The 26,390-nt window shown below is 39.9% G+C and overlaps 2 protein-coding genes and 1 non-coding gene across 4 annotated transcripts in view; 2 read left to right on the top strand and 1 right to left on the bottom strand.

Annotated features, from left to right (window-relative positions):
- Positions 1–5,533: 5,533 nt before the first annotated feature.
- On the bottom strand, positions 5,534–14,165 carry LOC104951675 (translocating chain-associated membrane protein 1-like 1). 2 transcript variants are annotated; one of them, XM_010778398.1, is made up of 11 exons: positions 13,774–14,165; positions 12,882–12,942; positions 12,623–12,741; positions 11,756–11,872; positions 11,616–11,674; positions 11,158–11,233; positions 10,413–10,483; positions 9,858–9,962; positions 9,614–9,757; positions 9,337–9,497; positions 5,534–9,171 (listed from the first exon to the last, which is right to left on the bottom strand). In XM_010778398.1, exons 1-11 carry the CDS (start codon positions 13,891–13,893, stop codon positions 9,098–9,100), a joined length of 1,107 nt encoding a protein of 368 aa, XP_010776700.1. In that variant the 5' UTR covers positions 13,894–14,165; the 3' UTR covers positions 5,534–9,097. The 2 variants fall into 2 exon arrangements, with proteins under 2 accessions (XP_010776700.1, XP_010776699.1); XM_010778397.1 differs by having other exon boundaries at positions 11,149–11,233.
- Positions 14,166–14,991: 826 nt separating this feature from the next.
- The window catches only part of LOC104951676 (protein kinase C-binding protein 1), a 24,313-nt gene continuing 12,914 nt past the window's right edge, over positions 14,992–26,390 (top strand). The window contains 6 exon segments of the mRNA XM_010778399.1: positions 14,992–15,102; positions 16,467–16,709; positions 16,803–17,038; positions 22,051–22,121; positions 22,702–22,865; positions 24,730–24,948. Of these exon segments, the coding sequence (XP_010776701.1) occupies positions 17,025–17,038; positions 22,051–22,121; positions 22,702–22,865; positions 24,730–24,948 (468 nt within the window). The 5' untranslated portion in view covers positions 14,992–15,102; positions 16,467–16,709; positions 16,803–17,024.
- Positions 15,637–15,709, top strand: trnak-cuu (transfer RNA lysine (anticodon CUU)). Its single transcript has one exon. It is a non-coding gene; the product is annotated as a tRNA-Lys (tRNA).

Below are 26,390 nucleotides of genomic sequence, written 5' to 3' on the forward strand. Positions count from 1 at the left end.
ATATTATTCAGAGAGAAATGTTAATGCTCTTGGAAAGCTAAGATCTCAATAGTAAGATCCTTAAAATTAAAGTAACTAATATTTCTCAGAAAAGACAGAGGTTGTGTGAAATAACATTAATTGAAAAGTTTTTTCACAATGTAAAACTTTTCTGCATGTCATACGCCAAGAAGACAGCTGCTCATTTTCACAAAAACATCAGATCAAGCCTGTGCACTTTTCTGTAATACATTGACACACTGAGGAACATACAAGAGAATTGTTCAGCAAAGAAACATAGTATAAAATGGAAAAATGTACAAAAGAAATATGAAAAAATATTATATGTACATTGTAATCTATGTAATTATATGTACATTGTAATCTATGTAATTATAAGTACATTGTAATCTATTTAATGCACACATTTTGACAGTGGAATGTGCATAAGACAGCATAGAGGATCGTATAATTGAAAAGTACAAGGACTGTATGAAAGTTAGGTGATTACTTGCTCAATGTGAATGCCTGAGGCTAAAGTGACACGTGCCGACTCCATAGCAAAAGCCTTCTCTAACTCAGACTGCAACATGCTGCACAGTGTCATGTTATGGTTCAGTTATAGGCAGCATGACTAACCACACTATAAAGGGTCTTTGAAAATTACATGCAAAAATTCTTAAGAACAACATCCTGAGTAAATGTGCGTTAATGTAACGCTTATGTAAGTATAGGTTTCCTTCAACATTAGCTAAAATTTTCTATACCGATAATTAATTTTGTTATTTATCTATACATTGGCTTGATTGGCTTCTAAACCTTGGAAAAAATACTATTTTATACTATTATACTAATAACTATTTGTTTTAATGGTTAAAGCATAAACCACCGGCATGCTCCTGTAACATCAGGTATTCTTTGGTTATTGTTATTATACTTACAACATACTATCTGACAAATAATTCCTTCAGGCCTTTGCTTACAAATAATAGCATCTGAATATATTGTTTTGAAATATTAACAGCTTTTAAGAATATCTGCAAGCATTTTTCTTAAATGGCTTTGCAGCGATTGCATTTTGGAGTGAAACCCTTTTTAAGTCGAAGAGTGGAGAATTGTTTTGATATACCCAGCTAGCTTTAGGTTGCAGTTCCACTCTATTTAAATCCACATTATTATGGTACTTATTGTCCATTATTTGGAAAATTCCATAGTGTGGCCTGAGGCTGAAAGAAAAGAGGAAATGGCAGAAAATGAAATGTAATGTGAAGAAACACAGGCACGCACACACAAATCCTACAGAGTCACCTAACCAGCATCAAACTCACTTCACAATTGTACTTGACCGTAATGCTTAAAGATTCTCTTACTGCCTAATATCAATCTGTTATGGTTGTTAATAGTGTGGCCAGAAGATGATCTGGTTTTATTTACCAGCATGCAATTTATTGTTGAGACAGAATTTAGGGGACTGCAGAGAGAGTTGTGGGAAGGTGAGAGGAAGAGGGAAGCTTCTTAAAATTCCAAACAGGTAGGAACAAGGCTTCAGGAGGGTAGTGAAACAGCACACACACATACACATGCACGCACACACATGCACACAGATTTGAGACATGGGGAGAGAAAGGAGGCAAACCATATGCAGAAAATGCCATTACATTTGGATGTAGAGCTGAGAGGATCAGTTGATAAAATCATTTCAGAGAATTAAACATAGATCATTAATCGAAATAAAAACATACTGCAATATTCCCAAATATTCCCTAGTGCAGCTTTGTCTTAAAAATAACTAGATAAGTGAATAATTGAAACATTTGTTGGTTGCATCCCTATCTGTGTGTGTACCGTATATGTGAATGTACACACTATGAATAATTAACCAGGTGGATACATGTACTGTACACTCGAATGCTTCCATATGATATATTTTCTTAGTTCCCACCATAAGCTGCACATTCTGGGTCTGAAGCTGGGGTGAGGAAGAGGTGACCTTGAACATATACACTTCCATGTTGGCTCATTAGTATTTGCATGGATATATAATGTATACAATTTTACCCAAAAGGGAAGATATTTAGACGGATTGAGGAAAAAGGAGGAAAGCTAAAACTGGAGCTGTGGGAATCAATTAGTTTTTCATACTTATATGAATCCACCATATGCTTCTTCCTTATTTAGCTACCTTCTGCCTCCATTTCTGTTTGTGAAACCTACCTCACCATCATCCAATGCAAAATCAATACAACATGATTGAACAGATAAAGCAAAAACGGGAGCGGTTGTAGAATCACTGAGTGGAAAGCCCGAAGGGACGATAAAGTTGCTGTTTGGGAAAACAAAACCCTCAAAAAGGTGGCGGAGGAAATGAGTGAGAAGAGGGAGAAGATGGAGCCTGGCACTGTGTGTTTACCGTCACTGTGGAAGAGTGCACAGACTGAGTGTTACCGAGAGAGTTGAGGCAACGGAGGAACAGATGAGACTGTATAAACACACGTGACCCTGCTAGTGCTGTCAGATGTCCCACTTACAGGCTGGGCCATGTGTGTGTGCTTGCACATGCGTGTAGGTGTGTAAAGAGGCTGTTCCAGATGCACAGCTTGTTGGTGCACAGCCACATGAAAACACAAACACAGAAACATTCCACAGTGTCTAGAGGACAAACATAAGTCATATTCTCTACACATTTGTGTTGACTTCTGTGTTGCTCAATGTGAACGCCTGAGGCTAAAGTGACACGTGCCGACTCCATGGTGGAGGTCTTCACTAGCTCACACTGCAACATGCTGCACAGTGTCTTGTTTTGGTTAGGGGCAAACCTTGCTTGTTGAAAAACATATCGTCCCAATGTAGGGCATTTTATGAATTTCAAAATGATTGAGTGAGCACAGAGCTGTAATCAATCCAGTTTAGAAAAGCACACTGGAACACATTTGGAAGCGTGAAAAAGGTCTTAAGCACAACATCCCGATCTGGTGTGCACTAAGTTCAACATGCGATCTCATAATTTCCCCCAGCAGCTCTGGCAGGATCTGTTATTTTAGAAGGACATGTGTTGGCCTTTGATGTCTTCAATATGTTTCTACGTCTGGAGACCTATAAGGAAGATAATGGACTTCTCTGGCAGGAGACATTACAAAGAGTGGAGTCACACTAGAAAGTAATATAAACTTCATCTGCATGTCTTCACGGAAATTGGCCTTGCTAAAACTACTTAATGAATTAGTGTAGGGGTCAAGTTGAGAGCTAACAAACCAGCCAGAAACTAGCTTAGCCAATCAGAATGGCATCTTTACATTTTCTTACTTTACTCCTCAATGGTATTTTATTCTAAGGATTGCACGCCATTTCAACATGGAAGGGTTAATGAGAGTCTTTGGTCAAGTTCACCAAAGTTGTGAGTAAATGCCAGAAAGGTCACTTATCCCAACAGTTGCATTGACATGAATTGTGTGAGTAGCTTTAACACTTTGAGGTCAAATCAATTTTATTTCACTTTACTCTCAGTTTTCATTGTCGTCTCTTATTGTCATTCTGCTTTTCATCTTTCCTTCAATGTCCAATCTATAAGTATTTCACTAAGTTTTAAAAGGAATTTGTTCTAAACTGATGTTGTTCCCCATCACACAGACATATAAACACACTAAGTGATAGAAAGCTTAAATAGAGAGAATATTGAGTGGTGAAGGGGAAAAGCCATTAAATGATTCGTGATGCAGGATGAAAATATACCTAATATTATCAAATTATATATTTTCCTTAATCTCTTGTTCCTCCCATCCAATCCTTTTATCTCTCCCATCTCTTTCCCTGTTGTCCCTTTTTTAACCTTTCCCCTTTAAATCAGGCGTCTGTTCAAATTTGCCTTTGCTGGCTCTGACGGACACTGATAGGGCACTGGTCTCCTTTTCATAACACTCACACTTCCCTCCATTACTCTGCTTTGTTCTACTGTAAATCAAAGCTCCACATTGCTCTCCGCCTGGCTCTTTTCCTCTCACTTCCTTTACCATTTTGTCTTCACGCCCTCCGTCTGCTTTTCATTCCCATGTCTGTGATCCCTCCAGATGTTTCCACCCCTGCTACACTCAGTCCTCCATTGGTCCACACCTGCTCTATTGCTCACCTCGCACACTCCCCTCTCGTCTGTTCGCTCACAAAAAGACGTAAGGTCACTAACGTCTTAGACATCTCCATCGAGCATTATGGGTCCCTGCAAGTAAACCTGGCTGGGAGAACAGCTGCTGCCCAATTTGCTCATCTGAGACAATGAATGACAATAACACTGAGGGACAGCAATACGTCCAAGAGATTACACGGACAGACATTTACTAACACAAAGGCACACGCACACACATGCTCCAGTCCTGCTAATTGTTGGCTATTAGTCTGCAAGTCTGGGATTGCATGTCTTATTAAATACAGAATTTCAAATGAGCTTCGTTAAATAAGAAAGTACTCTCCTTTTAATGAAGCTAATTTATATGGAAATTACATATAATACTGACGATTCAGCGAGAGATTTATCCTCATTGGATGAAGGAGAGGAATTAAGAGTTAAAAGAAATAAAGAGTTGAATAATGATTCCCCCCCTCGCTTTAGCAGGTCCCTGCTGTTGGACTTATTCTGCGAGTTTGCTTTCGAAGCACACTAGAGGGTTCAGGTCATGTATGTTTGGGTTGAAGTACAGACATCTGTGTGTGTGTGTGTGTGTGTGTGTGTGTGTGTGTGTGTGTGTGTGTGTGTGTGTGTGTGTGTGTGTGTGTGTGTGTGTGTGATGGAGAGCATGTGTGTGAACCCCTGTCCTTGTGCTGACCCTGCAGAGCCCCAGCCTGCCTCTCTGGCTCCCACTGATCCATCATGCTGTCTGATTGCCCAGAGAAAACCCATTACTCTGAAACCACACAACACATTAGCAGTGAGCTGCAGGTGTCTCTCCTCGTGTTGTGCTCATACCTCACCATCCATGGACGCCGTTGTCATGTTTACAGTGCCCTTCTAGTCAAATTGCACAGTGGAGTTGAGGCAGAGGTCTCTCCCATCTGAAATTCACTCACATATTAGGAAAAACACATAATGCAAAAACATCAATAGCTTCATTCTGTAGGTTGACTGCATACTTAAATCTGTTTAAGAGTGTTGAGCTTCATACCAAGTGATAAGACATCATTCCTGTCTTTCTTACTCTGACTCGTGATTTATTAATGCAGGTCCGTATCTCTATGCCCCTGCAGACTGCTTCGGTCCCTCAGGCAAAAAGCTCAGCATTGCCCCCTGGTGGTAAGTAGCAAAGAAGTAGGGTTTGGCTTATGTTTTCTCATGTCCCCTGACACCATCCCCAACGGACAGCATAAATAACATTTTGTCTCAAATAAATAATTAGGTGAAATACATGAAAAGGTGTAATGAACAAGTGAGAGGAAAGCCTCAAAAAACAATATCTGATGCACATCTCTGCTTTGTCAATGACCTTATTAGTGCTGGTTCACCTCAGAAGTGGATAATTATCTACAGTGTTCATTGTGTACTATGCACTTAAACATTTTTTTTCGCATGTAATTTTTTAATACAAGATATTTTCATGGGGACAGTTCAAGTGCTCAACATGTGGGCAGCACTTAGTAGTGAACAAATATGTTCAACAGTTTTGTGTAATGAATAAAAGCTTTATTCAAACATGAAATAAAAAAATAGTGACAGAGAAAAACATGATCAGAACTCACGAGAAGTTGCATAAATATATACCATCAGAGTAGTTCAGGGACAACATATTTGAAAAGGAAATATATCGCAACATCAATAATCAAGCATGAAATTAAAATAAAGGTGCATAATTAATCAATAAAACACAATAAATTGGTGTCTCTGCTGTGCAGGCCTTTTTTTTCTTAAGTGATCTCATGGTCAAATGCGTTAAAGATTGTTGCCACCTAGAGGTTGCTCGTAGTGTTAATTCGTTGCAGCCTTTTATCGTTTTTACAAAATGAACAATTAGAAATAGAGCAACTGTAATTTGTAGTTCATTGATAATAAACGCAGAAACAGCCAAAGTGAGCAGTGTTATGGTGCTCCGACATAATGCATAATATGCAAAAAAGTGCATTCCTGTGAGATTATACAGGCATGGGGGCATGAACTGCAGAGCGGCTCCTGTTTCAGAGCCTATATGTCTGCTGATTGTTCTACAGTCTGACATCTGTTGAGCAAGACACATTTACAGATGTTTTCACTCTGCAACATGTCCATTCTACATCCGGGCCTGTTATCACAAGCATTAAAAAATACCTGTAACAAACTGGAACGAACAAACTGACCATTTGCTCCGCTGATGATATATTTAAACTGTGTGTGGTGTACTTCACCATCATAATACATGTGAAATCTGCAGAGTACACCTGCAGCATATTGTTAACTGAGCACTGTTATACAATTGAGTTCACTTTGCTCTAATAAGGCCATGAAGTTAAATAAACCTGTAGGCTAAATAAATGTTTACAGTCATACCACAACGTATATCCACGCTAACAGTTCAGCAAGCTTCATTCTTATATAAAAAACAATTCATATCAATATGGATGCAAAACAAATATTCACACGTGTGTACTGAACAACAGTGAATTTCAACAGTTTCCCCTCTATAAAAATAGCTTAAAAATCTGACACATATTTTAGTACAGTGTAGGGTTTAGTCAGTTTTTTTATCTTTTACATCTGAGACAGTTTAATAACAGGCTGGTACATAAGTCCTCTGCTACGCCTTTCCTCCTATGACACCGCCGTACCAAGACAAAGGGCTTTAAAGACTGTCAAAGTCCCGGTGACGATCGATAAAGCCCGCGAAAATGGATCGCATCTTAATCGCATCCCTGCTCTGGACTAAGACTCCAAACAGTCTTTGCTGCACAGAGTTTCACACGCACAGTGGTTTAGCAGTAGAGCAGGACTTCAGGTCCAACAGTACAATATGTGAGCTCCATAGCAATGTCAGGATCATTGAAAAGGTGAAGCCGGACGGACAGAACATGCCGCATTTGGCAAACGGCAAACACAGAGTCTCTCTCACACAGGAAAAAGGTATCTGAGGGGCAGACACATTAAACACATAAGCATTTAGTAACCCATAACCTATAGGAAATACACCAATCCACAATAGGGCTGCACAATATATTGGTTCTTTTTAATAGCAAGTCAGACTTTCTCGCAAAAGACTGCAAGGGAATTTATGAGTGAGTTAAAAGAGTATCAGTAGAAATTACAAAATAAAAAGGTATTTTTTATTTGTTCCTTTTGCGTTTCTATTGATGTTGATAAAATGTTCTTTCATATTGTTAATTTAAATAATTTAAAAGAAATGTGTTACAGTATACCTTAGTATCTGTTTATTCATTGTTAGTATTGTGACCGCGATATTCAACGTCATCGCATATCACCTATTTTCCCTATAATGTGCAGCCCTAATCCACAACTCAGCGGTTCACACACAGAAGCGTGTTGGAGACTGAGACCAACAAAAGTGAACTTAAGGAAATGATTGAGAAATACAACACAGGGCAGGAGTCAATCAACGGATTGTTACATTTCATGCACTGCACACAGGCAATAATTATTTTACGAGACAAGCAATAAACCTGGTTGTCCTCACCGCCGTCATCATCATCATCATCATGATTCACTTTCACGCCCGGTTAAATCACATAGGCTACACAGTAGGCAAAACAATACTGTACACACATACACACGAGTAAGTGCACAGGCACACAAACACATCCCCTTACAAACACACCTCCCAATGCACCATGGGATGTAACTTAAACTTAAGTGGTGGATAGCGTGTCCCCTGATACCCGAGAATAAAAAAGCGAACAAAGAAGGCAAACAGAACGCAACACAAGCGGAACGAGTGATACAAACTACTGACAGTATAAGGACACTTGAAGAAAGATTGTATTGTTTGGATTAACTAAACACAGTTGCTATGTACCGCCGTGTCTGCTGGTTATAGCTTGTCAAAGCATATTAAATAATAACTATTTGTCGTGTATGGCAAAAATAAATGACTAAGACCTCTTGCAGTAGTTGTTAAAAGGCCACTGAATGCTTGTGTGTGTGTGTGTGTGTGTGTGTGTGTGTGTGTGTGTTTGTGTGTGAGAGAGATGCAAACTCAACAGCACAGGTAGGAACTAGCCATAAAGTCTTTAGCCTTAAACTGTCATGCATTGACATTACCATATAAAGGACTGAATCACAGCCTCGGTTTCTTGCTCAAGTTTCCAATCATGCCATTATAAAGATTGAACTGTATGCATACAGTACAGCACCACAGATGACACTGCAGCTTCCTGTTGGTAAGTCACCAAACCTGGAGGAACCCCTGGAACAGGGAGAAGCTGATTACCAGGCTAGTGATAAAAGCAAATGAAAATACAGTACCTCCACCTCGTAACATGTTGGATTTCAAAGGCAGAAGCTGTCAAATAATGTCAGTAAATGATCAGAGAGTTAAGTACAAGCTGAAACTATGCAAAATACCTAAATAGCACAAGTATTCTGCTGGAGCAACTTATTTAGCATATTTCCCTGACAACAGAATATCAGAGTGCTGTCTTACAGAGAAATGAAGGATTTATTTTGGGACTAGAGCTAGTGGCCTGTTTTTTTAAGTTGAACGGAATAAGGCCCAAACTTGAGAATGACACCCCGTACTGTAAATCCTTACATTATCACTTTGTTGACCTGAAGTTAAAATGTCTTTAAACTTCTTGAGTTACTTGACTTTAACTGATTCAATGTGAATTTAGTGGAGAGCTTAAAAGTACCTAGCGACCATAATTGTACACAAAAGGACACTTCGAAATCTTTCCTCTTAAAGCATCAAACCCAGCACTGTCCTGCCAATGTCCCATCTGCAGAAAGCCCACATTAATAATAAACGTTTCTAGCAGACAGTAACACTGAACTTCTCCAAACCCCAAAAGGACAGTTGTTTGATAAGGTTTCTTAGTGCGCTTACACATTTGATTAGGAGAGAAGTAGACAAAATGAGAAGTTGTATAGAGACATCATTTCATATTGTCAGATCTCCCTCACTCAGTTTGTCTTTTTTCTCCAATTCTTCCAGCTCTATGAAGCTTTGGCTTTTCTTGCCCGTGGCGACGTTTTATCCTCAGACTTCAAAACTCCATTGGCAGCACCTCCTGACAAGACAAGGGACTAGAATCAGTCCTGATGAAAGCCATTTCAGATGTATATGTTCAACAATGAAAATATTAAAGAAACAATCTGAAACGAGACAAAAAACAGAGTATTGCATTTGACTTATTTGGTTTACTGAAAGGATGCTTACGTTTGTGAATACTCACCCCTTGTAGGCTCCCTTTTTTGAGGCTTGCTCTTTGGGCTAACTGCCTTCTTCTTTGACGCCTGGTTCTGGCTGTGCTCCCTCCACTTTTTCAACTGGAAGTTGATGAATTTCCACATCATCCAAGCCTGTGTCAGGCAGATAGCAGCCAGACAAGTCATCCTGGTGGGAGGGTAAGATGCATTTTAAGAACTACAAAAGTTATTGTGAACAGAAACAAAATGTTTTAGTTTGCTAGGTACGACATATTAAAACGTCTTCCTGTCATCTGCACTTGCCTTATGGTGAGCACATTGAAGTTTCCTTCTGCTAGAGAAAAGCCCTGGTTTTCTGTACGGGGCAGCCCAAAGCCAAACGTCAGAACTGAAAGAGTGAGGGTGAGGAGGCGGGCAATCACAAAGAGTAGCGCCCACAGGGTGAAACTGAGAAGAAAAAAAGACAAGAGGTTGTTGAAATCAGTAAGGTGGAATTTGCTAATTTCGAAAAATGACAGCTTGATTGTAAGATGAATGAAAGCAGTACCCCTTCTGCTTGTTCTCATCACTGAAGTAGAAGAGGCGTGAAGCGTGGAACAGGAGCTCCACCAGGTAGTGAGGGACCAGCAACACCAGGCCCAGTCTGTGGAGGCTAACACAGGGGAAGAGGAGAGAGGGATGAAGACACAGAATCAACTAAGACCTCAGCGCATGAACAAAGAGAGAAGACAACACTGAACATTATCAGATATAGATACTAAACTTTAAACATACTCTTCTTACAGATACGGCTGAAAACACAGTGCGACACCACATGGTTTAATTTCCCATATAGAGTCAGCTGACCTGGCTTTACGTTTAAAGATTATGTCCATGTTGTTGTGTGAAAACAATAAAGAAGTCTAATACTGAGCAACCCCTGAGTCTAACTTTTGAGAAGAAAAAAAACTAACAATCTTTTTATACACTTTCCTGCAATAGCAAACATTAACAAAGTTTTATCACACACTGGTTTCAAATATGTATGCGGGATATAACTAGGATATGCTTCCTTATTTAATTCTCAGTGGAAGCCATGCGAACATTTAATTATTCCACTCACTTTAAGACGTAGGCACCAGTGATGTGGACAACGTAAAGGCAGATGTAATAGAGCTGGCGGGGGATGTCCTCCTATGGAAACAAAACAAAGGAGAAACAGAAGTTAGTAACAGCAGCAGCATCAGTAACCTCAAAGAGCACAGCTTGGTTTAAAGGATCACAAAATATTGCATTTAATAGTTTTATTTAATGTTTAGCGATTGATCTTAAGGAACAATGATTTTCTTCAAACACTGCTACAATCAAAAAGGCTAATTAACACCCCTGTTTTTACACTATATGATACATCTTCTATGCAATTTATGCCTTAACATTTACTTGGCTCTAAAATGATGTCCATACACACATACAATCCCTAACAACAACAATGGAGTAGAAAAAGCTTCTTTGCCAGCTTCTGCATGCTTATTCAAACAAAAATACATTTACAGCTTGAGTATAGGTTCTGCAACAAAAGTGTTGTTTTTTTAAGGTATTCCTGGCTCTTAAAAACTGCACATCTGCAGAGTTGTCAGCTGATTCTTCATGGAGGCACATGAAAACGCCAGCAGGGATTAGCGGAGGTTAGAGCGGACAACTGACTGAGGTATAAACAACTGCATTTAACACACTGCAGAGCCATTACACAAAGTGTCTTCACCAATTCATCTGTAAAAAGGCTACACCGCAAAAACAAGACTGCTGATGTGAATAAATAAGTTGCTTTCAAGTAAAACCTTTTCTTAAAAAAGTCTTACCTTCCGTACTTTTTGAAAGTATAGTTCAGGAAGTGCATGGAGCCAATAGGCAATTTGGCAAATGTAGAAGAACTTGACCTGAAAACTAGACAGAGGACAGGTTGTTCAGAGGAGAGAGTCTGGGTGTTATTTCGTCTTGGACAGAAGTTCATATCATATTAATGAATAATAGATAATGCTGTGCATGGTGCAATGTTCTGTAACTTCTATTAAAATACAGCGAGAGGTGCAACAAATGGCATATCAAACAACATCTATGACTTTCAGAATGTGATATGAAAGTTAGAAGAAAAAACAGGAAGTGTTTTTTTTTTTTTAGATCAATCCCATTACCATCTAATTCAAAACAAATGAAACAATACAAGTGTATAATTTATTTAAAAATAAGGGCTCAAAATACTTCTAAATGGAAAAACTTCCTCAGTAGAACTCCTTTATAATTGGATAATGTGTCAGTTTGTACTTACACCATGTGAGTGTGTGGGTACCCCTCCCATAAGAATGTAGGATTTGTTGCAAAGTCCTCCTGTGGGAGAAGAGACAGGACATCAGATACAGCCTAATGCATGCTGGGACAGAGTGTTTCTTTGACTCCTGACCGCCGTACCGCTGTTAGGATGCTGCAGCCCCAGATGAAGGAGAACAGGTAGAACGCAGCCAACTGTCCAGACTCGTTGAACTTGCTGTGTTTGGTTTTTGACAAATGCAACCTCCTGTTCATTTTCTGAAAATGAAAATGAACAACATATTACACAAGGTGAACGCATAGATTAATCACGTTGGGGATATTTGATTCTTCCTTTTCTAACTTTGAAGTGTGCGTCACTCCTTTAGTTAGTCATATCTCATTTCAAAACAAAGATATTGGTACATTACATTCCACAATTGACTTGTGAGGAAAAAGGGTTTAAGCTTATAGAACTGCCTGTTAAAGAGTTACAGCTGTCGTGCTTCAAAATGGATATAATTAACATCAATGAAGAAGAGGAATATTTCAGCAAGCAAAACCTTGACTTATCTTTAGAAGAATTTCCTCTTTGTTGAAAGTCCACCAAAGGTTTTTATTTTTGGAATCAAATAATAATGATAACCACTCGGAACTGACATCAAAAGATAAAATAAATCATCTTTTCATGAATATCTTTTCAGTTATTATTGTTTATTCCGCATGCAGCTAGAAGTATTGGATGTGATAACTTAAAAACATCTATACAAGCCTTAGTCATGGATCAGAACAGAGCAAACACATGAGCGTTATTTGATGTGTTTCAAATGAAAAACTAGACCAATACATCTGACATTGTGCAGGCTGAGAACATAGCGGCAGAGTGATCCTTCGGCACAGTTTGTTTCCCTCATGGCATGTTAATACTCAAAGGTAAAAATATCTAAATAATAGGTAGCTGTGTGCGAACAATAAAAAACAATGTCAGCCAATATTATGGCTGTGGAGTTTGGATATTAATGCACTCACATCCAGAATATATTCTTGTATCAAGGCATGAAGGATGACTGCAATAAGCAAATAGAAAAATACAGTGGCCACATCTTTAGGGCCGTACTGATACAGGTTCACTGGATCACTTTTCTCATCTGAAACAAAAGAGAAACACAAAGTTAATGCCTAAGCAAGCTGAGCATTTTTCCAGAAAATGTTTGCAGGAAAATGCAGTTCAATTTCAGTGATCTTAAAAAAGCTGAAATGAGTACTATTACTGTTAAATTGAGCTCACCAAGAACTTGTGTTACATTGTACTGGACTGTGATGAACATGATGGCGAACTTGGCTGTGACCTGGGACACAAAGAAAGAAACAGGATCAGATTAAAGAGTTTCTCTCGGATCACGAAAATGTTTCATACAAAGAAATCCAAGCCTTTGGTTAGTTAACTCACACTGAAATAAACATGGGAAATAACTCTTACCTGTTTGGGAACACTACTCTTAGGTGTGATAACTTTCTTCAACATGTGCACATAATCATCAATTCATGCACATACAGATTTAGATTAGTAAAGGACTGTCGTGATAGTGCAACATCCTGAATTCAATGATAACCATAAATGGGATCTGGGAACATCCAGGGGCTCTAGCAAAATTAGGTATTTTGTAAAGTCACTTTCATTGTTAAAATACCTCTAACCATCAGTAATGGTATTGATAATGTATACCAAGCTTTATAACCCAGCATTATCTTAAAGGTAAATATTGACCATGAGTAAATCTGATCAATTTAAACAATATTTATTTGGGTGTGGACAGGTCAGAGTATTGTTCCATTTAAATTCAGCTGTACTTTATCTATCCAATCTATCCAAAATTGCTGGTAGTTAAATGTGTAGCATGTAGGCAGATATTTAGCCTGGCCATGTTGTTGCCAAAGGCCAGATACATGTATTGATTTCCATCGGAGGCAATGCATTAGCCTGGTAAAATGACCTGTTAGCTGTGCCAGTGGGCCTCCTCGCCATCTTCTTTGGCAATCAGTGAGACACATGAGAAGGGAAGGAGAGAGACACACTATCGCCCCCCTGCCTCTGTAGTGCTGCTGTCATGTCAGCTAACGATAGCAGCAGCCGCTAACATCACTCTGCTAACCACAGCTCCTGTCCAAGCACACAGTACCTCGAACATCAGGCCGAGGAGGATAATCATGGCCAAACACGACACCATGTCGGCGTGATTCTGGATCACAAACTCGTGGCTCAGCACCGGGGGACTCTTGTTCTTCTTGCGGAACCCCATGGCTCACCGATGCGGCTCTCCCTGCTCCGGGCTCCGTGCTTCAGGCTGCGCTAGTTTCCCCTCCCGCTGCACGGCTGCTGTTGGCGGCCTCAACGGTCCCAACGGACGGCTGTTTGCTGGTCGCTGCAGTCCGGACACACAGTGAAACGCTGCTTTAAAAACAGTCATGAAGATGCATCGCACCAAACTAAACACTACAGCACAACACCCACTTTCCCTCTGCCTGGTAAAATCAGATGACGGGTCCTCCCACTTCAGAACCCCATTCATGAACCGCCCAGTAGCATTGACGTAGAAGGAGAACCCAGGCCCGTGGTGCGTTCAGGGACTCACATTTATATATATAATTGTACTTTTTTATTCCATTTTCATTTTGCTACGAAGAACCAGAAGCTTTAACTCAATAATTGTACCCTTGTATACATAACTAAATATAATCTGTAAACCAGGTAATTGAAAGCCAGATTAAAACGAGAGGTATTTAATTTCCTTTAAAAAATACAGAGAGAGCTCTCAATTCTAATATTCAGATGCACTGCCAAAGTTAGGGGCATAACCGGGCATAACATAATAATAATTTAAAAAAACAGGAGAAACTAATCAATATCCGATGAGGTAAGATCAAGGCAACTTATTAATAAAAGGACTTTAAAAGACAGGCTACAGACGTGCAGTGTCTTTTCTGAACAAGTTATAGTTTTCTTATTGACTTTTTAACTAAGTATAACAGGAATTGTAGCAAAACCACTAAATACCTTCATTCAGCAACTTTCTATATCAAAAAGGTCGGAAATAAATGGGCTATTGTTTTTATTCTTATCTTGCTCTGTAAAGCACTTTTGGCTGCAAGTTATTTTTATTATCATTATGATTTAATCCTATAATATAATATAGGAAAAATATGAAAGGGTCTAATGTGCATAGCAAGCACCTTTGAAATGTTAAATGCACATTGCGGATAATAGGTTTTCAATTTTTCTGGATGCAGGAGATACTGGGGATCGAACCGAGGTCTCAAATTTAAAACTCAAGATTTTATTTTGGAGAAAAAAAGAAAAAGACCGGAAGTTTCCATTGTGTGTGTTTGGAGACCTCCCGTGTTTAACTAATTAACATGTCATTTAGTCATATGATTGTTAGTTACTTATACGGGTTTCATCTGAATTAACGGAGATTAATGGAGAAATGACGGAGATAACCAACAGTCAGGTAAGTAATGTTAACATGGCGTTGTTGATACACGAGCATTACTGCGAACGGCTAATGCTAGCAAGCATTTTAGCTGTCGTCACCTTAGCTAATTAACCGTGAGTCGAAGTTTTCTTTGAAACTGTAAGGGTGGTCTTTCTTTTAATAATGCACGCAAGCGAAAGTCAGTCTTTTTGTGGTTTAAGTAACTGCTGACGTATATATTTTGTGGCTTTACCTGGGCATTTTAATGTCATTGTAAATGTAACCCCATAGCTTTTTTTATTAGCTAATAATTTGCAGCCTAATGTTATGTCAAATACGCATCCAGGTGACACATTTTGAACACGTTTGGTTCTCTGCCGCTAGAGGTCAGTATGAGACAGGACCGGAATAGCTAAACATAAGCTAACCCTCTACTTTTAAACCAGTTGGCTGAAATGTGATACAGCTTCACATAACGTAATTGCCATGTCATATCATATAATTTGTAATAGTATAAATTATAGGATCAGTTTTAATACAAATTGCGTAGTGTTCCTAATCACTCTCACTGCCCGGCTAGCTCAGTCGGTAGAGCATGAGACTCTTAATCTCAGGGTCGTGGGTTCGAGCCCCACGTTGGGCGCACATCTTTTTCACTTTCGGTCACAAACTGGTTCGTCGTACTCGATTGCATTTTATAAACCTATTTGTAAACCACATTTCAGATCTGCGGAGAGATGAGAAGACAATAGTAGAAGATAATACTACACTGTAATAGCTGGTAAATTATGAAATTATGAATAGGTCACTTATAGTCGGACGTGATTTTTAACTGCGTGTAGGAAAAAACCCTTTCAGTATAATGCAGTCCAATATAACAGTATAATTTAAACACCTATAGTCATTCTAGTATTGAGTCAACAATTGCTTCAGCGAAACATGTATGACAGGGTTATTATGTAGGATTTATTTACATCCTATTTAACTAATTGTGTATTTTATCACTGCTGCTGAATATCAAAGGACACAAAAAAATAGGTGCATTATTCAGCTGTGTTTAATTTTTAATGATCACTGTTATAGCACAGACGTTAAAGAGGAATACCCTAAGCACACTTTATACAAAGCCCCCATGGTGTATAATTGAAATGTGAGCATTCCTTCTCATAGAGGAAGGGATACATATTTTAAAATGTTTTACTTTAATTCATGTTTACTGTTTACTCATCAGGTTATTACAAAGGCCGTTAAGTTATTCCAGTAACACCAGTAACGTGTGACATTCAAAAATATTATTCACATAACAATTTTTCACTGTCCTTTACAAATCATCATAAACATGTTTTCACTGTACAAATTCTAATTTGAGCTGCCTTATTTTCTTATTCTTTTTTTTTCAGGCTGCATCTCAAAATAGGTAAGGAGCAACAGCCTCTCTTTTTCTCTTCTAACAGCCAAGAGGGAGGGAGGAGTTTAAACAAAGGCCTCTCCACATAAAAAAAATGGAGGCTTGTGCAGAGAAGCCATGGTGTCCTGCTCTTCACAGTCTACATGCTGCCATTCATACTTCTAAAGCCTTCAAATAAGACAACTACAACCAGGGTCTACACTTGGAAGCTTCAAAACAGTGTCACACAGGGTTTGTATGTCAAAAATACTTATATTAATCATGTTATTTTGTGGTTTTGTGGCCTAGTTCTATGCTTATTTTTTCTTCCCCTGTCTCACACTCACAGTGCTGCCCCTGCCTGCACTGAACAAAGATAATTACTCAGGAAACATTTCGGCCAATCAGAAGCGGCCTTGTATCCTGCCTGTGAGGAAGGCGACCAGTCAGGATCTGGCTAACAACACCGGGGCCTGATCGCCTTGCCTGAAGAACGGAGCCTTCCCCGGCTGAGGGCTGAGAGTGTCCTCCATGTTTTATAAGTGTTGACATAACAGTGTGTCAGGCAGCCATGCATCCACAGAGGTAAGCTCTGTCTTTTTTTATCTTAACTCTGATAATAACATGGCTTCCTTCTTGTCGTTGTGGTGACTGTTGCTTTCTCATGATGAATGTGCACACCTTAAAAATCAGTTTAGTGTGGTGCAGCAGCAGCAGCAGCAGGAGGAGGAGCTGGGGTGGATTGGAGGCCTCGGCAGGCCTCTGTGCTCCACTGTGGTGAGGGTGGGGGGTTGGGTAACGACTCTCACCCTTGCTCTCTCTCTGTGTCTCAGGGTCACATGGGTGCCCCAGACAACCAGGCTGCCATACAGGAGGCAGAGTGGACCATGGCAAATCCTTTTCCTTTTTTATAATGCAAAAGAGAGTTAGATTTAAATATGGCACCCACATTTCCCTCTCTGTTGTGGCAGTCTGTGTTGTAGCCTGGCAGAGAAAGAATGGGGGATGGGCAGTGGAGGGTGAGAAGGGGGGGTATTATGTACCCTTTGTAAGTGGATTGGCTCTGTGCTGTTTTTTGTGTGTCATGCCAGGCCGGGGAAAAGACGTGGGGGGCAACAGATGTTAGGAAGACACAGAGTGAAGAGCATATCTGAATACTGGTTTTTAGTCTTGATATTACACAAGAAAAAAAGAAACTGAAAACTGATTGGCTTGGTACACATTAAAGGAAATTGTACCGGGCATGTAGTTTCCACTCTCCTTATGAGCCGGCACGAAACAAACCTTTTGACCAAGGGAGATCTTCCAGTTGAATCTATAAGAAATAATATGTTAGGACTCAGGGTTCTTCTTCTTTAAAGCTACAGGCCCTGCGTTTACAGCCCTGGGCTTCGTCCTCTCTACAACACTATTGTGAAACTGCTTCCTCCACTCTCTGATACTCAGAAGGACAGGGGCCATTTTGTGTTTGGCTCTCCTCTAGTGCTCTCTTCACAGACCAGACAGCAGGGACAGGGAAACAACACGAGACTAAACAGGTTTTTACTGACGTGTGTGTATGTGTCTGTTTGTGTATGTGTTGCAATATTTTTCCCTCTTGGTTCTCTGTGTTCTTTCTGCTTCACATAAACAACTAATGTGATATAACAGATATAAAGAAAGACGCTTGTCTTTATAGATATTTTAATGAAATATACACAAAGACAAGGTGCATGAGTAAACCTGTCACTGCGTGTTGCCCCGGATTTTTCAGAGCACAGACTGTACATTGTGTTACATAATGGATCACCAATTTAGCAATCTCTACTGCGTGGGGGGAAACAAAGGACGTTTTCTTTCTCTTGTGGCATGACACAAGATGTGTTTCATCTACTACATGACACATAGAAAATAGTAACAAGACAATCTCTGCTCGCTTTCTCTGTAAACCCAGAAGTTAACTTCCACTATTACATAGAAATGAGTCCCTCCCATAGATTGCATTTACTTCTTACTGTTACTCCATAGTGCTTGATTAAGCCTGTTTGTATAAAAGCTACACCGATAGTTGGAAATGTCGGCAATGCGTAACGTCGTGTTGTTTGGACAGATTGGGTGGGCCTCCTTCTGAGTCAACGAGGCAGCTAAACAGGACGGAAGAGGTTGAATTGCAGAGTCCTGCATGACAACCACAAATACAATCTCCAAAGAAATGTCATTCTTTCAAATCCCCTCCGTTTTATTCTCTCATAACCACGAAGGGCAAACTAAAATGCAAGGAATACAAAACGTCTTATGCAGGGGGAAATCTCTGCATTGCAGCAAAAATGCTTTTTAAGAGGAAGAGGGGAGCCTGCACACTGTGATCCGTGTGGCACAGCGCAGCCGACCAATAATGTTCCACCCTGTTGGCCCTCCAGCCAATTGCAGCTGCAGTCGAGGTTAAAGATTGACAATCAGAGGGAGAGCAGCAGGGAGAGCAAGGGCCTTCTGGAAAATTCCACAGCCATCTTTGATTCACCCTGTACAGCCTAATATAAATCCAGGTCAATTTTTTTCTTTAATACACGATGTTGTGTGCCTATTATTGTTTAACATTGTGAAGGAGTCATGCTAAAACAGGTTATGTGGTTAAAATAATTGTATTACATTTTTAAAAGGATCTCATTCCTTTTGTTTTAATTATGTGTGTGTTGATTTCAGGAGAGAAAGCTAAACTATGCATTTCTTCATTTTTCTGCATGCGGTTGTTGGTCTTGTGAAAGCTGAATCTCTCTTGTCATTTGAAGATCCTAATAACCTCTCTTGGGTTTTTGAGGGTAGCACAGGGAGTTGGATGTTTTGTAGTCACTGGTATTAATCCCAAGTGTTTTCAGTGGCAGTTCCAGAGCAAAGAGTGCAGTAATGATGTTTGCATCGAGCAGCTTTCCTGGACCGCCATAAAGAGAGGCCATTTGTTCAGATATGTGTCTGTTGATGTGTAAGTACTGCACATTCTTTAAGTATAGAGAAAAGCTCTGCCAGCATCGCAGTGTGGCTTCACAGTGATGGTCCCTCTTTCTTCAGAATGAAATCTAATTATTCTATGACAGCAGTATTCAGGCAAGGAGGCAAGCCATGATCGAAGGGGAAAAAAAGGGAGATGAGTGCCTCACATTTTGCTGGATTTTCCCGTGTCTCCCTCTCTGTGTTCCTCCTTATCTGTGTGGTCGTCAGTGAAGGTTGGTCTTGACACAGCCGTGTTTTTTGAAATGTTGGACTGTAATCTCCACAGATCTCTCTGGTCCTCCTGCATGGATGTGCCAGTGCCTGAGTCTCGGAGTGGGGGATGGGGGAGAGGGGGGAGGGGAGCAAGCTGTGGCCTCCATTTTTTTGTGACGAGAGAACCCTGCTCGTCTCTCACAGGAGTGGAATCTGAAAAGGCATTGAGTCAGTGTTATTTCCTTTTTGTCCATCAGGTACTGCTTGCAGAGGGGAATACTGTGTGTTTTCCTGAACCCCGCGTCTCCCTGGAATACACCCCAGAATCTGCTGAGGATTTATTTGCCTTGTGTGATGGATCATAGCTCCTAATCTGAAAATGTCTTTTGGATCAGCATACTTTTTCACTGTGGGTCATTCTGTCTTCCTGGTAGTAGCAGCATAGCTTGTTATTAAGTGTGTCAACATGATAGGGCTGTGGCACTTTGTGCAGCAGCTCTCCACGCTGAAGGCGAGTGTCTCTCTTTTCAGGGCTGAGATACACGTAGCAGAGCGGCTTGGCTAACGTTGTCTTATTTTCATGTGGGCCTCGTTTGTTCACTCAGTCCGGAACAGGAAGGCCCCGGAGGGTTTGGGGTTTCTCAGTGTGTGTGTGTGGGGGTGAGTGTGTGTGTGTGTGTGTGCGTGGCTGTTGGCAGGCTGAAACAAGATACCCATATGCCATATTTCAAAAGAAACTCTGCTCTTTTCAGGCGAAGCAGGTTATGATGCATTTATTTTCTTGAGTTTCACTTTGATAAGCTCTCTGTGATAAGCATACTGAGAGAACAATGGATGCTTTTAGAATAGCCTTGATGATTGTGAATTGTTTACACAATCGTTTACATTATCTGGGATTTTGACTAGCAGAAAGAGGAGGTTTTAATCATTTTTAAACCTGAGTCGTGAAGCAAACATTAAGGATGACTTAGTGTTTAAATGGCTGTTGATGTGATAGCTGATGTTATCCGATCTAATCTCTCCCTGAGTCGTTAAACCTTTTAGATATGTGTAGTAACCTCCTTATGCCTCTCAGAGAACTGACATTTGATCAACTTTGTGAGGAATGTCTCTTTAAGAATGGAGGAGGGGACTTGAACAGCATTCCTTCACTTTCAGAAGAAAAAAAAAAGAGGCTTATCCCACAATTGTGGTTGACCTTTGAGTCGTAGCCTGTAAACCCGTCATCCTAGCTGGAAACCAGAGCTGCAAGCAAGCTATGAACTGGTCAAGTGTGTGACCTGTCAGGGGTCTTTGGGAGGGTTTTCTTCATGGAGCTTGAGAATAAAGGCGACATCCTTGGAACAGGGCCCTCTGTTGCTCTGACAAAGGAGGAGCCAAATACTCAAAGACTTGCATTTATCACCAGAACCCCTTTATTTTCACCCCCTTTGACTCTGTCCTTGGAGGAAAAGAGATGAGAGCAGGACATTAGACCTCGGAAATCAGGTTTTCCTGTACTTTATGTGCATGTGTGCAATTATATTCTTCTCTTTTCGATTGATTCATAACTTGAGATTTAATTAATAATAATAATACCCTGATTACACAAGCTTTGTAAACACAGCAGGATAGAAAGCTGATTTGAAAAGAAACCATACAAAATGCTTAGTGTACATGTGTGTAACTACAAGTATGTTTGGAAAATGCATGGGTCCAAATTTAAGAATTCACAGATTGCAGTGATGCATTCATGAATTTGTCTAAGAAAGCTGCTATTAAATAAACATTTGGTGAAGCTTTAGGCCAACCTTTTTTAGATATACTTCTCTTGAAGCTTGTGAAGCGAACCTCTTGCTATCTGTTGCCAAGAATGGGCCAAAATTCTCCTGGGTCACCCTGTTGTTACTGAAGGGGCTCGAGGGGTAGCGGAAACATATACTTTTATTATCATGAGACACTGTCCATCCATTAGTAAGGACCTACTCTCTGACTTTCCTTACTCGTTTTCTTTTGACCATTTGTTATCAAAATAGTACCGCAAAGATCAGGACCTAATTTGGCTACATTCTATAGCTGCTGAAGGGCGTAGGGTCGTATGTGTTGTTGTGAATATTAATTCACGGAGGAGCGTTGCCATGGCAATTGTTACAATTTCTTGCAGTGTCAAAAATGATTTGGACTCGTTTTTCACTGATGTAGAAATAATTTGAACTTGGAAGCACAATGTCAGAGATGTGCTTAAATTAAGTGAAATCAAAATGAATAACAATGGTAACCTGGAGTAGTCCCTATTGACAGATCCTTTGGGACCTGGGTGCCTTAGGTGGTTTTCCACTTGTTTACTGTTATGCTGCTGTGGCTTCTGATCACCCTTTCTGACTTTGTGTTTGCCTCTCTTTCTCTATTTCTGTGTGCTCTTGTGTGCTGCTCAGCAGTCTGGCTGAGGAGGAGATAAAGACAGAGTCTGATGTGGTAGAGGGGATGGATGCATCCGTACGATCCAAAGGTAAGTCTCCAAAGGCCGAGCACCTCTCATTAAGTGTCAACCATCTTAGGCATTTTAGTTCCTCGATAATGTAGAGGTTATTAACTAAGTTATGAGAGCTGTGTAATGCATCTTCGGTCTCCTAGATTGCAAAGATAATCCATCATGCCTGGCTGCCTGCCTGTTTAGTCAAGTATCAACGCAGGGTTTTGTTAGTTCAGTGGGAGCCCTTGAACTATTTGTTACTATAATGTGGTCATATAATATGTACAAGAGGCATCCTTAGTAATAATGGGATCAGTGAGACTTCTGTCAGCAGTAGATATTTATTTACCATGTTGTTGTAAACGCTAAGCATCTGACCATTTAATATCTCAGCTGAAATAAAATGTGTATTTCCGTGCTAAACTCTAAGATTGGGGGATGCTGGGAAGGATATATTTCTGTTAATTATGTTTTCCCCCATCTTGACTTCTTCTAAGAGTAGCTTAATAACTGTCATGGCACCTGTGTTTTAATCTTCTTAAGTTTCTGTAATGTGCAGTGAACAGAACAAGTCTTTTTCCCATTGTGTGATGATTTGATGTCTTTCTTCTTCCAGTCCCTGACCCACCAGGGTCAGCAGAACGGCTCGTGGCACCACAGAAGAGAAAGGTGTCCAGTCCCACACATTCCTCCAATGGACACTCTCCCTCGGACACCTCTCCCAGCCCTCTCAAGAAAAAGAAGAAGCCTGGGGCCATTCACAGTGGCAGCAAAGACCAGGTAAGTGCTCCAGTGAACTCATTTTGAGATCTGGCGTGCTCCCCAAGGCTATGGACGACGGTTTACTCGCTCAACTGGAGGCCTTTCCTTCAGTTAGCAAACGAGATAGCACCACAAATAATCCAAAACAAATGCCCCATATCAAATGCACAGTTAAGTTCTATTCAACTCTCTTTTGGTAGCAGGTCTTTCTCTTTTTTTCTTTCCAATATGGATAAAACCCCTTCAGCACAGACGGGATTGTCAGCTGATTGTCATAGCGACACCATGTGAAATGGTCTTGACATCATTTTCAATGCAATGTGATAAAGCCTTTATTTTTCAACCTAACAAAAAAACCACTGCAATGTAGTTTTGCAGGCTGCTGCCTTTGAATATCAGGGTCAAGTAAATATAAGACTAATATTGATTTTTAAGTAGCTTGACTATTTATTTTACTATCCACCACTTTTTCCTAATGGAATACCCAGAAAAGAGTTTTAAAAAAGTCTGGTTTAGTAGAGCCATGCAGTGGAAATGTGGTGAAATAAAACATGAGTTTGGAGGGCTTTGTTTTCCACCAAAGTTCCAAAGCAATTCCTCACTTTAAAAGAAAAATACATATCGTGGTGTCAGAGCACGTCAGTATTGAGTTTTATCTGTAGTACACTCAGTTTAAAGATAGATTTGTATGGACATAACATGCATGGATGTAAGCTGCCGTAACGTTGGAGATGTCTTGCTGTAATAGATGTGTTGTGTAGGTTTAGTGCACTGCCATGAATACATGGTCAGCTCACAGTTTATTATCAGACATTTAGCATTTTTTTTTATAAATGACCTCTGGTCATTTATAGTCTGTGGTTATACGGAATTTAAGTGAATGTATTTTGATGATATATATGCATATATTTTCCTTAACTGCTTGCCAATTATTGTGATGCTGAGTGATTCCCTTTTGCCCTTCAGTCCTCTGTTTAACTTACTTTAAACTGGCAGACAATTCTAGGGCCGAGCAATTACTCCTTATTTTAAAGTAAATGTAATATGGCTTTTTTCAAATGGCATTAGGTGCATTATTTTTTTATAGGTGAAATGTGTCAACAAATATTTTAAATTACTTAAGTAATATTTAATAGACTAGAGACTTAAAGGTGGGGTAGGTAAGTTTGAGAAACCGGCTCGAGATACACTTTTTGTTATATTCCATGGAATGCTCTTAACATCCCGATAGCAATGAATATCTTAAGTGCGTTGACAATAAATCCATTAAAAAATTTCATCTGTGGAACCCGTAGTGCTGTAAACAGCACGACCAATCATTTGAGCCGGGCCGGCTAAAATAACTGGATGGCCTACCTGCCTGTCAGCCTTCCATCTGTGCACAAACTTATCTCGTGCCCTCATTGGTCATGTGCGCGTTCGTGTGTGTTGGAGGAGGGGCTCTGTAAGGAAGTGGCAGATTTGTTCCGGCTGTGTATTTTCTAATTCTAGCTTACTCGAGCTGGTTTCTCCAAAATTACCTACCCCACCTTTTAAGCTAAAGATAATTTTGACTGTGAATCAGCAAAGTACAAGTTGGGTTTTTAATAACCACACTGCTAACTTTGTTGACTATAATAACTGAAATACAACAGCTCTCATACTCAAGCTCACACCCTTAAACCTGTTTGGTTAGTCTTGATTCACTCAGTCAAATGTTCAGATCATTTAACTATTTACTGTAAATAATTATTTTGTTGGGTTTATGAACTGTTATGCCCTATATGCTGCTTTCCCTGCTTATCCATCCTTAATGCTGTCTTGTTTTTGTTGCACTGCACCTTTTTTGTGTTCCTGCGTGTTTTTGAAACCTGCCCCCTTGTTTTTCTTACCTGCATTTCAGTCAGAGCTAAGACATGGTCCCTTTTACTATATGAAGCAGCCAGCACTCACCACAGACCCTGTTGATGTTGTACCGCAGGACGGCAGGAATGACTTCTAACTGCTGGCTGTGACACCGCGAGGCCAGGTGCTCTGCTGTGAGCTCTGCCCCCAGGGTGTACCACGCCAAGTGGCCCTCAACTACCAGCTGAGCCCGAGGGGCGACTGGTTCTGTCCAAGAGTGTGGAGGTTATCTCGCAGAAGACGTGTATGTGTTGGCGGTACAAAAACGATTGTGGCAAGGCCACAATCTTGCTTGGCTTAGTAGACAAAACGGGTGTCAGACTATGTGCCATGAGCAGCTTCAGGGACACAAGGACAAATTGGTGAAATAACTGCCTTTTTTGTTTTTTGGCTGATTCAAAAAAACCTTAGCCGCCTACATGACACATGGTGCGACACTCGGCAAGCTTTATTGCTCACACTGCAAGTTTTAAAGATGTTAGGATATTGAACATTTTGATCAGCTTCTTAATAATTCAGGCAAATTTAGTACGGTCTTCCTTTTCATTGGAACAATCTAAAAATCAAAATATACAAGCTAAACAAAACCAAAACATTTAAATCAGACTGTTTATTGGTTAATCCTGTTCTTGTAATTGGTGTTTGATGATTTTCATTATGTGTTCTTCGTGTCATTAATTAAAAAAAGTGTATTTTGTTGCCAGAAATCAACGTTGCTGAAAGCATCGAAACCCCCACAGAGCAAGGCAAATGACTTGCCTCACAATAGAACAACTCTTCCTATTTGCTCAAAATTCGCACTTCAAAAGATTTAAACAGCCTGGGGTAAGACCTGTAAAAGATTCCATTGTATTGCTGCTTTAATAATAAGAATAGAGAAAAAAGAAATGATGGTTTTTTATAAAGCCCTGAGGCAAATCTGTGATACTTGTTAGGTAAAAAATAGAGAAATGATGACTTGACCTTTAAGTGACATTTATATTCAAACACAAAAGTGCAGGACAATGCATTCAGACATCCTAACATTTGGCTAATGTATGCCGTCTCCCTTTTTTGATTATTTATTGTCCTCGGTGACAGACTGAACCTTTTCAGAAGCCTGTGGTCTCTGAAGCAGCACCCGGATTAATGCAGCAGTATCATTTATTCACGCATGGACCTGTCAAACTTATGTAGAAAAGAGTAACTTTGAAATTTAAGATTGAATTAAATTAAACACAACATCATAGAAACCATTCTTAGGAATTACATAGAGGTTCACTGCATGCTCCGCTTTATAATGAACAGTACAGTACTTATTTTCATATTAAGGTGTCTCTTAATCTTGTTTTTTTTTCCTTCCCTCTTTTTTACATAGAATAATTCAAAAAGAAAAATGTATGGCTAGCACTGAACGCCATTTTCTTGCTGGACATGCAAATGGATTTTAGCAACAACAGAGGAGAAAATACAGTCTTCCAACTGCATTAATGCTATCAACGGAGGAAGCTAATTTATATACCACGAATCAACGCCTATTCCAACACAGCTTTAAAACCATTAAATTGAAGACTGGATATTTGATTCCAGCAACTGCACAAACTTAAGCAGGCAACCTGCTAAAGTCATCATCAAAGATTTGTGAAAACATGAGGTAAGCCGGAGCCTTTACTAATTTAA

This window comes from Notothenia coriiceps, unplaced genomic scaffold, assembly GCF_000735185.1.
Source record: "Notothenia coriiceps isolate Sejong01 unplaced genomic scaffold, NC01 NC01_scaffold00019001, whole genome shotgun sequence".
NCBI classification, from domain to species: domain Eukaryota; kingdom Metazoa; phylum Chordata; class Actinopteri; order Perciformes; family Nototheniidae; genus Notothenia; species Notothenia coriiceps.